Consider the following 18,196-nt stretch of genomic DNA (forward strand, 5'->3'; position numbering starts at 1 on the left):
GTATATACACATGAAGGATGTCTCATTTGTTGCATGGTGAACTGGCTTGTCTGGACTGTCACAGGCATCAGCAGCCAGCATTATAACCCTGTGGTGCAGCTCGCTTATTGTCTGTCACTTGGTATATGTCTACAATTTGAGTCTGTTTTCTCTCCTCTTACAAGTGAGATTGTTTTGTTGCCTTTTGTTTTGGCTCTATTTGATTAAAGGATTAAACTATTTTTCCATAACGCTTAGACATTGAGTAAAAGTTGTTATCCCAGGTTCATTCAACACAGACAAGCTTACAGTGTAGTATTTTAGCAATTTCTGATGGAGGAGATAATCTCATTTGGGACAAGAAAGTTTAAACCACATTTATGGCATGGCCTTTCTTCAGCAGTGCACTCAGTGATATCAAACTATACACTCCTTTACATAGGGTTCTACCTTTCAGATTTTATGCTTACCAACATTCCTAACCAAGCACTTCCCAAGTCAGGATAAACCATGAACGTATATGCTTTTTCATTTTTTTTCCAACTGGAAGAACTTTATATTCTTTACATTTGTCTCCTAATTTTGTCAAAATTCGCAGCGTAGAAAATACCATATGTAGCACAGATGTCCCAAATCAACAGATCCTGCCTTACATGGTAAAGTCGTCATAACAGTCGCAATTCTTGCTAGAATTAGAAATAATTACATGGTCCTACCTTAGCAATGGTCTCATGGAACTTGAAAAGTGGGTCCAGGGTTTCTGGTGACTCTGAAGAAAACTGGGCCTCTGACAGAAAACTGGTGGTCTAAAAGAAAAGGGGTGAATAAAAAGAGAAGAAAAAAGTCTTAAATATAAGATGATAAAGTTACTATGTCCCGTTTTTTAAAGTATGAGAAACATTCCATGTTAGTGAGCGACAACAATTGTTTGTTTCTCCATAGTATTAAATAATAATAATAAAAAAAGACACCTTTCCCTCCAGTTACTTGTTTTTTTTTTTCATATATTCTAATTTGTTCTCTTCTATTCTAAGCGGGAAAGAGTGGAGTGACCTGTCAAGTTTTTGACAGGAAACAACAGTAAATGCTCTCAAGGCCACAGAGCTGCTCAGCTTTTGTGTTGTGGTGTCAAACACACACACACACACACACACACACACACACACACACACACACACACACACACACACACACACACACAAACTCACAGGCGGACGGCTACACAAAGTCAACCATGACTACACGCCACCTAAAATTACCTCACTGTCACCTCAGTATACTATGTAACGTCCTCAAAAAACAAAGTACCTCACTGTGACTTCAAAGTCATTGTGCTGTCTTTGTAGAAGTTTCTTTCTTTCCGTCTTTTTTCCTTCTTTTTTTTCAAATAGAGTCAAACCAAACAGAGAGTTCATGATATCAGAAGTTCAAACACGGCACACTGCAGCAGTCTTGAACATCCTATTAGTTTTTATTTCATCCAGTTTTGACCGGTGTCAATGCTTTCAACAGGAAAAGTAAGTGTTACTTTTCAGTTATTTCTCCATGATAGTACAGGATATTTATATTATTATCATGCTATGAACAGGATATTTTATCTCCACATAAAATAGCATTTTTTCCTTCTCTGTTCTCAACATTGTTGCAATTGCTGGCACCACAAACCTGCAAACTGTCAGGTCTTCTTCTTTTCTCTGTTTGCCTTTCCCTCACAACGAAGGGTCAAAGCAGGTGGCTGCCCTCCATGAGCCTAGTTATGTTGGTGGTTTTGCTGCTTTTTCTCTTCTCGCCTGACTGTCACTAAGAGTTATCTCGTATGTGAGCACTTTGTTTTTTCTAGCCCCATCACTAAACAAGTAAAACTGATACTGATTCTGCAGAAGCTTTTCATTTAGATATATATCTGTATATATATATATATACCTTTGCCTTATGTGATTTTGTTTAGGCAAAGTTTGTGTTTATCGTAAATATCACTCATTTATTCAACTAAAATGAGTGAAAATTGCAGATAAAAAATGAAAAAGGTACAATATGATCTGTGGGTACAGACATTTACATCCAGTTATATTTATCTTCACTAATTTCTCACTCATTTGCACTTATAGAATCTACTCTTTAGCATTTCAATAATATGGCCTGTTGTGATGTACACTCTCCGGGAATTCTGTGCTTTTGTTTTGCTGAGTGAATTTTTTGTTGTAGTAGTTTGCTACTTAGCACTAATTAGCAGGTATCTGTGTCTGTAAGATGCATCCATATGGGTGTATCTTGCTAACCAAGTTCGGTAGCAGAGGCTGATGACTGATAATGGTAACCTCTTGTTAAAAATCAAGATGGCAATGGTGAAGAACATTCAGGGGTTTTGGCTTCAAAATGCATTTAAAACTCAAGGATGACTTCATGGTAGTTAAGCCTATCTTTTGGTAAAATGTAACAAATGCACCATTTACAAATGTAAATCAAGCTTTCAGAGTTCGGTTTAAACTTGTAGGATGCTGTACAACATTATGATGGACTGGAACAAACGCTCAGAAGTGCATGACTCATCAGGCACCCTCAGGATACTGGAACAAAAGCAAATGTTAAAGGGGAAAAAAAGTTGAATTCCCCATAGATGATGGGGTGAAACTGGCAATGCACTTAACTAGTCAATATAGCAGCCACGGTGAGTACACAGGGAATAGAAGTTTTACTTAACAGTTTGCATATTTATGCATTCCAAGAAGAAACAAGGAGAAAGTTTTCATCAAACCCTGTGTTCTGCCTCTGAATAAATATGTGAATTATTGAACGCAGCATCTGCCTCAAAATATGCCCCTGTTGTTGATGTCAAGTTGCATATGTGCAGAGTTCCCCCAAAAGAATCCTCACCTCCTGCATTCAGAGGAGAAGAATTAAAATGAAATGCACGGATACAGCTGTTGTGCCCTCGCACAAAGACATGGATTCAAGAGGTATTTGAGCCCCGTGGATATCTGTAGCTGTCACTCTCTGTGGTCAGACTGCTTTTTTCTGAAACTTTTGATGGGGACTTGCTGTCATGATGAAGATAACACCACACACACCTACGCGGACACACACTGTGTTAATTAATTTTCCCATTTAAATGAATTATTCCCTGTAATCACAAAGCTGCATGTTGTTGTGTTGCTCAGTTAATATTTTGCTTTTAGACATTTTTCACAAGCACCATTTCCCATAAGCATTAGTGCGTCACATGTTAACAGATGGAAGAATTAGCAGATGGCTTGTATTCAAAGACTGATAAGCAAGACATCCGAACAAAGAAGTTAAGAGAAGTCAAAGGTCAAAAAATGCCAATGAATATGGAAAAAAATGAAACACAGAAAAGAAACATAAGCAGGTTTGTCCTGCTGATCGAGCTTGTGAATACAGGTTGAATAGTTTTTATAAAAACATAAATATTTTATAGAAATAATTCGAATTAAACACTGTAGTCACTTTCGTATAGCATTTCTAACAAGCACTATGCGGTGCTTTATGTCAGATTGACATATTTTCTCTGGGTTTCATGGGTTCAGGATGGTGGGGTTATGGAGAACTGAAGCTGTTAAACCAGAAGAAAATGGCCAGGCTCAAAGATTCCCAAGTGGCATCCACTCTGTACTAAGTGCCCTTTGTATGGCTTATGTACAGCTCACTTTCTTTTACAGTACAGACCCTCTCTGTGCCTCAACACTTAGGTTTGCTCTGACCTTCTCGTGGTGGTTAAAATATTGTAATGCTAAAATGGGTATAATGGGTTGTTATTTATAAAAACATGAGCATTAATCAGCTTGGGTTTGACAACTTCTTAAATATTATATTGATTTGTGCTGAAGGTTACTGCTGGGGTTAAAACAGAGAAAAAAAAAAGCATGAAATGATCAAATCCTCTGCTGGCACAAAACGATGCCTGAACCATACTTTGCCTGAACACACACACACACACACACACACACACACACACACACACACACACACACACACACACATGTTCAATCAATGTTAGTTTTTCTGAAACACAAAAGGAAGAAAGTGCCTCTTTAGCATGAAGGACAGTGATACCTTTGGATTAAAGGTGTCCTACTCATCAATCAGGAATGTCCTCTATGAAACTAGATGTCCTTGTGACTTAAAAAAATACATTCTGAAATGTCCATTTATTTAAGAATGACTCTCAGCGCTTTCTAATCCTAGTGATAAATGCACATCTTCCATCTATTGCACAGAATAAATCAAATTCCACCAGCATCATCAAGGAGAATTTAAGCTGCACAGGTGTTATCCCCACTGCTCAGACATTCATAAAACAAAAATATTACTTTTGCTAGTGGATCACTTAACTACTGAAACCATTAATATGGCATTGTGGGACTGTTTCTGTCTCTATTATAGTGTGGTGCTACTGTGAAACACGAAAAACAGAAAGTACAAAGCTGTGAAGAAAACAGATCTTACAGTATAATAGTGTCATTATCCATAATGAAGTGCATTATATTGGCGAAAGTATTAACTAATTCGTCCAAATCATCTAATTCAGGTGTTTGAATCACTTCCATGGTCACAGGTATATAAAATCAAGCATCTAGGCATGCAGACTGCTTCTATAAACATTTGTGAAAGAATGGGTCTCAGGAGTGAATTTAGTACAGTACCATGACAGGATGCCACCTGTGCAACACTACTAAATATCCACACTCAACTATTAAATTCAAATTCAAATTTCAAATTCAAATTTTATTTGTCACGTACACAGTCATACACAGTATGATATGCAGTGAAATGCTTGGACAACTGCTCGTGACCTAAAGAAAACAAAAAAAGGAAAAGGCTATGAATAAGATAGGAAATAAATATGAAAAATTAAAAAGGGAAATAAATATGAAAAATTAAAAAGGGTAAATTTTACTAGGAAGGAATAAAATATAAATTAAGGTTAAAAATGAAATAACTGTACAACACAAATTAGAATGAAGGGTAAATTTAACTGGGAAAGAATAAGATAAAATATATAAATTAAAGTTGAAAATAAAATAACTGTACAACAAAATACACAATATAGAACTATATAAGAATGTATGAAGAAATATAAATAAATATATACACAATAACAGCAGCTGTACAAGTATTAACTGGAAATGAAGAATGTAGTGACCAGTGTTGTGCAATCCACATTATGTCTTGTGCAGTGCAAATATGCTTAAAGTGATTTAAGTGATGAAGTGAAAACAATGTCCAGAATGTCCAGTGTGTGTGTAAGAACTATATGTGTGGGTCAGTACTGTGTGGTGGTGTGATTGAGAGACCGTATCGCCTGCGGGAAGAAGCTCCTCCTCAGTCTCTCTGTGTTGGTCTTTAGGGAGCGGAATCGCTTTCCTGACCTCAACAGAGAGAACAGTCTGTTGTTGGGATGGCTGAGGTCCTTCACGATCTTCCTGGCCTTGGTCCAGCACCGCCTGCTGTAGATTGAGTGCAGGTCAGGGAGCTCGGAGCGGATGGTGCGCTCAGCTGATCGCACAACCCTCTGTAGAGCTCGTCTGTCCTGCATGGTGCTGTTCCCGAACCAGGTTAAGATGTTTCCCGTCAGGATGCTCTCTATGGTGCACGAGTAAAAGTTCCTGAGCACCTTGGAGGGCAGTTGGAAGTCTCTCAAGCATCTGAGGTGGTAGAGACGCTGACGGGCCTTTTTCACCACGGTGTTGATGTGACAGGACCATGACAGGTCCTGCGTGATGTGAACTCCGAGGTATTTGAAGCTGTCCACTCTCTCCACTGGGCACTCGTTGATGACGGGGGTCTGGTAGTTCCTCTCCTGCTTAGTGCTGAAGTCCACTATCAGCTCCTTTGTCTTACTGACGTTTAGAAGGAGGTTGTTCCTCTGGCACCAGTTCTCCAGATTCCTAATCTCCTTCGGGTAGGCCGTCTCGTTGTTATCAGAGATCAGGCCCACCACGACGGTGTCGTCAGCAAACTTGATGATGGTGGTGGAGCTGGTAGTGGCCACACAGTCATATGTGTACAAAGAGTACAGCAGGGGGCTCAGAACACACCCCTGGGGGGCTCCAGTGCTGAGAGTGGTGGAGGCTGAGACATGTCCGCCCATCCTTACTGCCTGTGGTCTGCCAGTTAGGAAGTTGGAGATCCACTGACACATAGATGAGCTGAGTCCCAGATGCTCCAGCTTGGTGGTGAGTGTGGAGGGAATTATGGTATTAAATGCAGAGCTGTAGTCTATGAAGAGCATTTTAACATAATTCCCCCTTCTAGTGTCCAAGTGAGTGAGTGATGTGTGGAGGAGATGAGAGATGGCATCGTCTGTGGAACGATTTGGACGGTAAGCGAACTGTAGTGGGTCCAGTGTGTCTGGTAGTGAAGAAATGATGAAGTCTCTGACCAGGCGTTCAAAGCACTTCATCACTACTGAGGTGAGGGCTACAGGGCGATAGTCATTGAGAGAAGCAGGGTGGGGTTTCTTCGGGACAGGAACAATGATGGACTCTTTGAAGCATGTGGGGATCACCGACTGAGATAAAGAGATGTTGAATATCTCAGTGAACACAGGAGCTAGCTGGTATGCGCAGTCTCTGAGGATACGACCTGGGATGCCGTCTGGTCCTGCTGCTTTCCTGGTGTTCACTCTTTTGAAGGCTCTCCTTACTTCATGCTCGGAGATGACGAGCACGTTTCCGGTGCTGGCAGTATCTTCCTGTCTGCAGCCGTTAGTGATATTATAACAAAGTTGACACAACTGGGAAGCACACAGTGGTCACCAACTGCTACAGATGCCCCAAACTTCACGTGGTCGTCATATTAGCTCACGAACAGCGCTTAGAGAGCTTCTTGGAATGTGTTTCCCTGGCTGAGCAGCTGCATCCAAGCCTTACATAACTAAACGCAAGGGGTCAGATGCAGTGCTGTAAAGCACGCCCCGCTGGACTGAGTCGGCCCTTTCCTCTTCAAACATGACAAAATGACCTCTACCCAACAGAACACTTTTGGAATGAATTACAGCAGAGACTGTGAGCCAGCCCTTATTCGAAATCAGTGTGCCAACTTGGTGGAAAGCCTTCCCAGAAGAGTTAAAGCTGTTATAGCTGCAAAGGGTGGGCCCACATCATATTAAACCCAATGAATTAAGTATGGCATGTCACTCAAAGTGATATGTGTGTTAAGGCAGACAAGCAAATACTTTTGGGAATACATACTAAAAAGCAGCTATAACAGTGACAATTTCATTGAAAACGTTACTGGGTTAAATAATTATTTGATCTAATACTGAATTTTTAAGTTTGTGCACTTACAAAGTACAGTAGAAAGAAAGAACAGTATATAATTTGTATTGTAGTTTCATTTTAATGAAGACAGAATAATATAAACACATACGACACACGATAAAACACATTACATAAAAGTTAGAAATTTGAAATTCATTTTTATAAATTAACCCTTGGTCATCCTAGCTATTGGCAATGAAAAAAGAGACCACAGTGCAGGGTGGTAACAAAATTTCACTGTAACACCATATGTGACCATTTAAAAAAAACATTCAGAAAAGGAGGATGTAAGAACCAAAAAACAAAATCAGTTGAAGTTGTCAGATCAAGCATCCAGCAAGATAATACAAAATCAATGGAACAGCAAGAACGGGCAATGGAGGCTTCACTGAAAGCAGCGTGGGTCCAAAAGTAAGCAAACACAAGATAGACAGAGAACTCAAAGTGTGTATGAGTGATGTGATGGAGGCATTGGAGCCAAGTGAAAGGGATAACAAGAGAAACTGAATTTCTAGGACAAAAACATGTTTCTACCCCCTCACATTACCACTCCTTTATGCTTGACATTGGGAACCATATATGCAAATGCATAAGTCTCCTGCACAACAGGTGACACAAACTTTTAGAGGCATTCATGAGGTAATTTCGTAGCTCTTGCCATGATATTCATTTTCATTTTCAATTTCATTTGAATTTTATTTATAAAGTACCAAATCAGAACAACAGTCTCCTCAAGGCGTTTTATATTGTAAGGTAGACCCTACAATAATACATACAGAGAAAAACCCAACAATCTGACCCCCTATGAGCAAGCACTTTGGTGACAGTGGGAAGGAAAAACTCCCTTTTAACAGGAAGAAACCTCCAGCAGAAACAGGCTTAGGGATTCAGAGGTTAATTGACTGATTAGTTAAACTTACGGTATATTAACACTAGTCTCCCCTCCAAAAATGACAATTTTTGGCCACTTTATTCCTCTGGGGACCAGGGTATAATTTGCCGTTTTTGACTACTTTTCATTGTACCTCTATATTTCACCTTTAAAAACTGTTTATCTTGCCTTGTATTTTCAGCACAACCTCAAATATCTGAAACTGGAGTTATTTTTTTCATTTTGACATACTATATTAGCACAATTGAGCTAAATTCAGAAAAAAATGTTTTTAAATCCGAGTAGAAAAAAGTTATATTTTTTACTGTAAAAACCACAAACATGTTTAACGAATCATTTTCATAACTTGAAATGCAAATAGAAATTGTACCTTCCTAAAAATTATGCACAAATTTTGCAAACAACAAAGTTATATGGTACTATTTACCTAAAAATGCATCCAAGGCCTCAGGCATTTTTTATATAACCATTTAAAACCATTTACAGAACAATCAGGTGGGCTGCATCAAATAAGAAGGCACACAAATTATTTGTGCCACTCCAAAAAAATAGTTTCCGTCCACTATAAGACAGAGGAGAATATCACAGGCCTAAACCCTGCAGGTCTGACAATAGAGGTGTATCAATCCAGTTTTCCATGTGGAGACAACGTTTAGACTGCAATCTGCTTTTGGTGGCTTTTTTTTGGATCAACTGTGACATTCACTAGTATAACCGACACACAAAACAAAACAATGACTACACTACACACTAACTATAGCCTCCAAACACACTACATGATGATATACTCCCTTACAATAATGGGGCCTTACAAAAAGAGAGTGCTCAAGTGTTTTGGTATCAGATTTTAGGTCTGAAAATAAATGTAAACCTAAAATGTCTGTGCATCTCCTGAAACAATAAAGAGAAGAAAATAGAAGCTGTTTTATATCCCGATAACCCCACAACTCAATTTCCTCAATGTCAAACTTATGGGCAGAAACAACACATGGACTGACCTTGTATAAGTAAGTGTATGCTTTTTATAGGAGGCTGGAGGTATTCAAACCTGGCATATAACAGGGTTTGCTAGACTTTCTAAAAACTTTAAGAACAAACCAGAGGAAACAATCAGCTTCATGCTTGAGAATGAGTTTCTGCAAAAGCTGAAAAAAATAAAAAATAAAAACTTACTTCAAGGATTTCAGCTTGGAAAAAACAAGCTCTACTGTGCACTGAAAACCCATTTAAAAATCTGCCCTTGGGACACTACAGCTTCTCTGTAAACCGAGTTGATTGAGCTCTATCAAAACCTGGCTCTGCAAGAAGCTCACTTTGACTTTCACTTTCTGGACAAAACGAGGTCCCTGCTTCAGACGTTCCCTGCTTACAGAACATGGCCCCTTTTACATGCTCATCATTTGCTACAACATTCAGCTGCAAATCAGCATTTTCAACGGTGGATACCAAAAGAACACAGCAGACTTCTGCATAGAGACATCAGTGTCCCTGGCTAGCCATTCCTCCTTCTTGCCTATATTCAAGGACTTGATAGCATAAAAAGTGCCATTTCTGTGGTTCGTAATGTAGAGAAATGTCATCAATTCAGTAAATGAACACAAAGGAAAACTGGATAGCCATATTTTTTAGACTGAAGGTATATTAAAAGACAAATAACTGTGTTTCTGTTGGATTTAAACATTGCCCTCCTGTGTCTAAGGCCATCTTTCTCCACTTTATACAAGTACAGCTTTGTGCACAGTTTCCACAGGAGTGTCAGGAGAGTCTGGCAGATCAGACATTATAATTGCTCTTACCAATTTATTCCAGAGATTATGTCTGATAACGATTTTATCTGTTTCCAGAAGTTTGATGTTGCGTAACTATACAGATACAGAATAGCATTTTTATTATATATTCCCCCCCCCCCAGTATACACGCAATGGCCACTTCATTAGTCACACCTTGCTAGTAGTGAGTTGAACCCTGTTTGCCTTCAGACCTCTCTTATTTCTTCATCATATGGTTTCAACAAAGTGCTGGATTTTGGTCCATATTGACATGATAGCATTTCTAGAGATTTGCCTCACAACCACAATGAAAGTATCCCATTTCATTACATGTCAAAATAAGTCACCAATGAAATGTATTTACCAAGTATCAGACGCTAACTTTACACAGTCTACTAGTACAATCACTTGTACCTCAAAGTGGTTATAAGATAAATAAGCCATGACTTTAGGAATGAAAAAACAAAAGTATAAAGTTATTTTTCCCCAATATAGCTGTCATGACAGAGACCAATGCTGTTTTTTATAATAAGCTGTAAAAGATTTACTATAGGAATTAGCATCGATTATGCCTCTACTTTTCATCCATATAGCAGTTTAATTTATTTAACCTAAAAAGAAAAGAAAAAGCACTGGAGAGGTAGTTTTATCAGGTCAGTAATTTGCACCAGAGGTACACTTCAACTGTGAGAGACAGAATGTGAAAAAAAAATCCAGGAATTCACATGGTAGGATTTGTAAAGAATTTATTCGTAAATTAGGGTGGAAAATAAGTATTTGGTCACCTCAAACAAGGAAAATCTCTGGCTCTCACAGACCTGTAACGTCTTCTGTAAGAAGCTTTTCTGTCCCCCACTCATTACCTGTTTGAATGGCACCTGTTTGAACTCATCATCTGTATAAAAGACACCTGTCCACAGCCTCAAACAGTCAGACTCCAAACTCCGCCATGGCCAAGACCAAAGAGCTTTCGAAGGACACCAGGAAAAGTATTGTAGACCTGCACCAGACTGGGAAGAGTGAATCTACAATAGGCAAGCAGCTTGGCAAAGCAATGAATGAAAATGGGAGCCACAGTGGCACCATGAAGTATCCTAGAAGTACATGGAGACAGACATGATGAACACTATTCTGAAAAGTCCCAGAGCACAAGGACAAAAGAATTTCCAGAATCAACAATTAAAAACCTGGTCAAAAAACTCTTAAAAGGGATTTTTTTGTGCTATGTTGTGATTTGAAACCAGAAAGAAACTTCTCCGACATACTGTTTAAATACTACTAGAACTGTAGTTGGTCACAAGCTGATTTTTCTGTTCTTTCCTTTTCTTTTTTGATAGAAAGGGGAACTTAGAAATGGGCTTAAAGTTTGAGGGAATGGAGAAATCAAATTCATCTTTCTGATGGAGGGGCTGTACTACAGCATGTCTGAAAGCAGTTCGGACACAGCCAGACATCAGTGAGGAATTAATTACGTCAACAATACACGGACCAAAGAGCACCAAAGAGAAAATGCCTCATCGTAGAAATCTTTTCTTCAAAAACTGTAAGGATTTTTTCAAAATGTGCCAGTCAGGGTACAATACAAGTACAATCACAAGGATTTATAAGAGAGGGAAGAGTGCTGAAAAGAAAGTGAGGTATGTGGCTGTTGTTTAACACAAAGTTTGATAAAAATTGGGGTTTTCCCAGCATGGCTATCTGGTACTCCAGCAGACTTTTTCTTATAATGTGTAAAGAAACTTGAAGTTGATCCTTCTTCCATCTTCTCTTAGTACATTGACAAGAGTGCACGTAGTATCATTCAACCACAGGCCTTTCACTGGTTTAACCTTTAAGCCTGACAAACAGCTGACCCCCCCACACTGGCACCATCTTCCCAAGCAGAAGTAGAAAGAGGTGTTTACTAAAAACATCAGCAGACCTTTTTTAAACATGGAACAAAAGTCAGGTACTCAGGAGCCTGATTAGGCGAGAGTTAATGGACTGATTCAAGGCTACATCCATAGGGTGTGTGAAAAATATCCATTTTATTAGTAATATATAACACTGATGCTTTAACAAATTCAAACACGGGAAAGAGATGAAAGCAGTGAAAGGACATATAAAGAGGTAATGACTGACTTGAAATAAAGGCAAGGAAAAGGAAGAGAACATGAAGTATAAGGGAAAAAAGTATGAATATAAAAATAAATCTTTGAGAGTTTTCAAAAGGTTGTAGACTCTTGTGAAGTAAACACCAAGCAGACATTCACTTTTATCACCAAATGAATGCAAAGAGGTGAAACGAGACACATTGTCAAGCTTAGTTCCACCTCAGCTGGATAGTTATTGATTTTTTCCCCCCCTTTCTTCTTAGTCGGTATCCCCTCTGTCTATCCTTTTCAAGTTCTCACTGTCTGTCCAGGTGCTGGATGTAATTGGATTCCCTCACTGAAAACCTGTGATTTTAAAACTCTGCTGGAGTGAGTTCTGACAGCTAGTCATACTTTGCTGGCGAACACTTCTAGCCAGTCATCAATATCTAAGTGTAAATATCCACATTAATTATTTACACATGGAATACATACAATAATATACTTAAGTGTACCGATACCGATATTTGTATACCTTCATGCTTCTGACCACAGCTAAAACCTCAACTCCATATAGTCAATACATGCCACAATAGACATTATTTAAACATCACTTACTAAAAGTACTAAAAGAACAACTGAAACACCAAATAATGAGGACAAATCAGAAAGTTGCTCTGTGTTGTAATAATTAAGTAGACATTCAACCAAAGGAAAAAAGAAACAAAGACATCAGCATTCAAAGACATGTTTTAACTCAGACAAAAGCGAAGGGCAGACTGTAGAGAGACTGCTGAACCCTGGTGAATACTTCATGGGTGAGAAAATAAAACATCTAGGTGTCTTCAATTGGGGTCAAGCACAGCCAACAGAAAAGCACCGAGAACAAAATGTTAATGAATGAAGAGGAGAATGCTTCTAAAGGTATCACTGTCGCTATCGTCAGACACTGCTTTAACTGTTATCATGTACTCATTTGTGCTGGAACCAAATGCATGTTTTGTATCTGCGTACATCACAATACAGTTTCAAATATAAAATCCAATATCAGAGGTGTTTTTTTAAAAAGATATTTCCCTTGTGGGATCAATACTGTAGCTATCTATCTATCTATCTATCTATCTATCTGATCATTCCTATAACCTGTAGTCTCTATATACTTCTCTGTCCTCTGTTTGGCAGCATTGTCATGCCATCCCATCCCTCCTCATCTTTAATTCTCCCACATTTTCTTCATTTATCCCTGATTGTCTGTTATGTGACTTCTCTCCCCCTCTCTCTCGCGCTCTCATTCTCTTCTTCTGTGGTATTACTGCAGAAGGATCCAGGGGAGTTAGTGGCTGATTAGGCAGAAGAACCAACTTAAGCCTGGTTATTGGTCTCTTTTTTTTCCCTCTCACTACAGACACGGGCACACACACAATATGGCAGGTGGGAGAACCCTAAGATGAGGGGTCATGGTGCAGCATAGGGAAAAGAATTACTTACCAATAAGTCACATAATAACTTGTTTGGTGAGCTCAAGTAGATTTTTCTTTGTGTATAGCTGTAGTCAGCTGGCATGTGCTGGTACTTCAATATTTACGGATCTACTCAAGATTATGGCACAGCCTGCAATGTACCAGAATCAGAATCAGAATCAGAATGGGGTTTATTGCCAAATGTTGAGCAGGTTTACAACATTAGGAAATTGCTGCGGTGCTTCAGTGCAAACATAGTGTCATAAATAGCACTTAAATAGACATGAAAAAATAAAAGTAAGAATAAGAATTAAGAGTGCTACGTAGAAAGATAGGTGTGAATGTGCGAGTGAATGTGGGTGTGAATGTGCGAGTGAATGTGAGTGCGAATGGTTGTCTGTCCCTGTGTGTTGGCCCTGCGACAGACTGGCGACCTGTCCCGGGTGTACCCCGCCTCTTGCCCTATGACAGCTGGGATAGGCTCCAGCGCCCCCCGCGACCCTGAAAAGGATAAGCGGAAGCGAATGGATGGATGGATGGACGTAGAAAGATATATACATGAGTGCAGGTGGTGATCAGTGCCAAACATGGAATGATGCAGTGACACAGCGTAGGGTCATGTGTTAGTGGCGGGGACAGTCATATGATTATTGTTCATGTGTCCAACAGCAGAGGGGAAGAAACTGTTCTTATGGCGAGAGGTTCTGGTGCGAATGGACCGGAGCCTCCTGCCTGAGGGGAGCAGGTCAAACAGACTGTGTCCAGGGTGAGAAGGGTCAGCTGAGATCCGAGCTGCACGCCGCAATGTCCTGGAGGTGGACAGGTCCTGCAGAGATGGGAGTCTGCAGCCAATCACCTTCTCAGCGGAGCGCACAACACGCTGCAGTCTCTGTTTGTCCCTGATAGTGGCTCCAGCGTACCACACGGTGATGGAGGAGGTGAGGATGGACTCGATGATTGCAGTGTAGAACTGCATCATCGTCCGTGTTGGCAGGTTGAATTTCTTCAGCTGCCTCAGGAAGTACATCCTCTGCTGGGCTTTCTTGATGACGGAGGTGATGGTGGGCTCCCACTTCAGGTCCTGGGTGATGGTGGTACCCAGGAAGCGGAATGAGTCCACAGAGGTGATGGGGGTGTCAGTCAGGATGATGGGGGGGAGTGGGGCTGTGTGCTTCCTGAAGTCCACAATAATCTCCACTGTCTTCTGGGCATTCAGCACCAGGTTGTTGTGGCTGCACCAGGACACCAGACGTTCAACCTCCCTCCTGTAGGCAGACTCATCCCCGTCCGAGATGAGCCCAATAACGGTGGTGTCATCTGCGAACTTGATTAGCTTGACAGACTGGTGGGTGGAGGTGCAGCAGTTGGTGTACAGGGAGAAGAGCAGAGGAGAAAGAACACAGCCCTGAGGGGAGCCGGTGCTGATGGTCCGGGAGTCCGAGACATTCTTTCCCAGCCTCACATGCTGCTTCCTGTCCGTCAGGAAGTCAGTGATCCACCGGCAGATGGGATCAGAGACATTCATCTGGGAAAGCTTGCCTCGGAGATGGTCTGGAAGGATGGTGTTGAAGGCAGAGCTGAAGTCCACAAACAGGATCCTGGCGTAGGTTCCTGGGGAGTCCAGATGCTGCAGGATGAAGTGTAGGGCCATGTTGATGGCGTCGTCTACAGACCTGTTGGCTCTATATGCAAACTGCAGGGGGTCCAGGAGGGGGGCCGTGAGGGTCTTGAGATGGGAGAGAACTAGGCGCTCAAATGACTTCATGACCACAGATGTCAGAGCCACGGGTCTGTAGTCATTTAGTCCAGTGATCCTAGGTTTCTTGGGGACAGGGATTATGGTAGAGGACTTGAAGCAGGCAGGCACATGACATGCCTGCAGTGAGGAGTTGAAAATGCCAGAAAACACTGGGGCCAGCTCGTTTGCACAGTGTCTGAGGGTGGCAGGAGACACACCGTCTGGGCCGGGAGCTTTCCGAGCATTCAGATTCTTAAACTGCTTCCTCACATCTGCTTCATGGATATGAAGAGTTGTGGTGGGAGGAGGTGGTGTGAAATCCTCTTTTGTGTGGGGTGAGGAGGGGGGTGTTGTAGGTGAACAGTTTGAAGGTGGTGATGGCTCTATGGAGGGGGGAGAGGTGGGGGAATGAGTGACCAAAGTGTCTCTATTGTTGGGGCCGTTGGAGGTGTGAAGGCTGCCTGATGGCTCGTCAAAACGGCAGTAAAAGTCGTTAAGGGTGTTGGCTAAGAGCAAGTCATCAGTGGAGTGGGGGGTTTTAGGCTTGTAGTTCGTGATGTTCCTAAAACCTTTCCACACAGAGGCCGAGTCATTCTCTGAGATCTGCTGCTGCATCTTCTCAGAGTGCTGATGTTTAGCAATGTCCACTTCTTTAGTGAACCTGTACTTGGCCTCTCTGTAGCAGTCCCTGTCTCCGCTTCTGAACGCCTTTCTCTTTTCCAGCCACAGCTTTTTGAGTTTAGGAGTAAACCAGGGTTTGTCATTGTTATAACTCACCCTGGTGCGTGATGGCACAATGCTGTCCTCACAGAAGTGGATATAGGAGGTGACAGTGTCCGTAAACTCGTCCAAGCTGTTAGAAGCAGCCTTCATTGTGTCCCAGTCTGTGGTCTCCAAACACGTGCGAAGCTCCTCCACAGCCTCGTTGCTCCACAGTTTTTTAGTCCTCACGACAGGTTTGGAGAGCTTCAGCCTCTGTCTGTACGCGGGGATTAGGTGGATCATGACGTCTAATGAAGTAAACTTACCAGTTTAACCTGCTGTACCAAACTGTCAAATTTAATGCAACTTTTGAGTAACACAAACTACTGTACTTCAGTTAGTGTAAGGAGCTTGGAGAAGAAGCGACTGGACTTCTTCAAGTTTCTTGAAGACATTTCAACTGTCTTCCAAGAAGCTTCTTCAGTTCTAAAAACAGATGATGGTACGGAAGAGGATTAGGGCCACTGGAAAAAAAAGTGGGCACGTCTTTTCCCCCCGTTCTTTTGCAGAATTCTGAGATTGAAGTCAGAATTCACAAAACCATAATAACTAAAATATGTGATGTTTGCACTTACTGAACAGTCCTTACCTTTAAAAATAATCTTCCTCACCTGTCCTGTCTTCCTTACATCTCTAATGTGTCACACTTTAATCTTTTTTCTCTCCCTGGCCAACTTTACGTTACCTAACACACACATTAGACCCATTTTTTGTTAAGCTGTATTTGTAATGTTGTTTGTAGTTGTATTAAGTTGTATTTAAAATGAAGGGGCATTTAAAAACCTTACTCTGTTTCTGAACACTCATTTTTCCAAAGCACTATAACAGTAACACAACTTTATTTAAATAAGCACCAGGAAGACATCAAAGAGATGAAAAGAAAAAAAAAACAAGACTGTACTGAAGGTATAGGCGAGCCATGAGATGTCATTCTTGTTTTATTACTGAGCAAGTCACTCCCATGTCTAAAATTAAGCTCACAAAGATGCATATTTATGCATTTACTTATGTATACATATTTATTTTTTCCAGTTGAACTTTATCTGACTTACAAATTGATGGTGTCAGAAGTCTCAGTCTCTCTCTTTTCTGTGAAGCATTGGTGTTAGCAATTAGCACAGAGATGATTTCAAATGTAAATATCTGACACTGAAAAAAAACCCAACACGCACACACACACACAAACTGGAACATTCCTCAGTCTAATTTTAAACCCTATAACCCAGGCCTGTCCAGTAACTAAGCCCCTGAGTATCTTCTATTTTGGTGAGCACATTAGGTACAAGAACATGATCACACACACATACACTGAACTCCATGCCAGTTCCTGATACACTCCATCTCTGTGGCAGTTATTTGATTATACCCTGGGGCACCATATGAGTGAGAGACAATCTGAGCAAGAGAAGGGGAGAGGGTGTAGGAAAAAAATGAGACGAATTTGAATTTGACAGCGAGCAAAAGATGGAGAGACTGGGTGTGGGAGGTGGGAGAGCCGAGATAAAGAATAGTAGTGACAGTGCCTGGATCAATACCGTGTTGAGATATTCATTTGGACTCTGCTGGGGTTCCCAAAGTAAGCACACACTCTGTTCCTCTCTGTCTGTCTTCCTATCTTGCTCTCTTTATATCAGCATCTTATCCTCTCCCTTTCTGTCTGTCTTCCATCTCGATAGTTCACCACTGGGTGTCACTGAGGGAACAAAAGAGGCAACCTCAACCTCAGTTTGCTATTGAGAGCATCTGGATGGCAAGAGTGAACTTTTAACTGATCAAAGCTGGGATTCATTCACTTTTTAATTAAGACAATGTCGTAAATGAAGGGTTTATCATTTGCAGACCAGTGACTACTTCAATCTGCATTTGGAGTTGAGTGGATGGGAAATAATATGACCCCATCATTAGTGATAATGTAATATTTTGCATTGTGTATCTGCAAATCCATGCAGCATTACTGTGAAAGAGAAGGACCCTAATTACTCCAACAGCTTCTACCAGATGGTTCATGATGAGAATGAATCCCCCCAAAATATTTTTTTTACCAATAATATTTAAATGGTCCATTTCTAGCACCGTATAGTGGAAAGGTTTGAAGCTCCTATGTCACATGAATGAACCACGTAGTCAGAATAGGGACATTCTCAGAAAGGGCTCACTGAAGGCAGCATGGTTAAGAGCTTGGAGGCGCTTACGACTGCAGTGAATGCTCAGAATAACACCTTGTATGTTGGATTACATCAGGAA

The 18,196-nt window shown here is 40.8% G+C and overlaps 1 protein-coding gene across 1 annotated transcript in view; it reads right to left on the reverse strand.

The window, feature by feature from the left end:
• The window catches only part of naaladl2 (N-acetylated alpha-linked acidic dipeptidase like 2), a 341,534-nt gene that overhangs the window by 78,704 nt on the left and 244,634 nt on the right, over window positions 1–18,196 (reverse strand). The window contains exon 12 of the mRNA XM_085348789.1: window positions 696–785. Within this exon, the coding sequence (XP_085204915.1) occupies window positions 696–785 (90 nt within the window). The remainder of the gene's footprint in view (window positions 1–695; window positions 786–18,196) is intronic.

This window comes from Diplotaxodon limnothrissa, linkage group LG23 (assembly GCF_057381915.1).
Source record: "Diplotaxodon limnothrissa isolate DT_005_m linkage group LG23, D_limnothrissa_male_GT1.1, whole genome shotgun sequence".
NCBI classification, from domain to species: Eukaryota; Metazoa; Chordata; class Actinopteri; order Cichliformes; family Cichlidae; genus Diplotaxodon; species Diplotaxodon limnothrissa.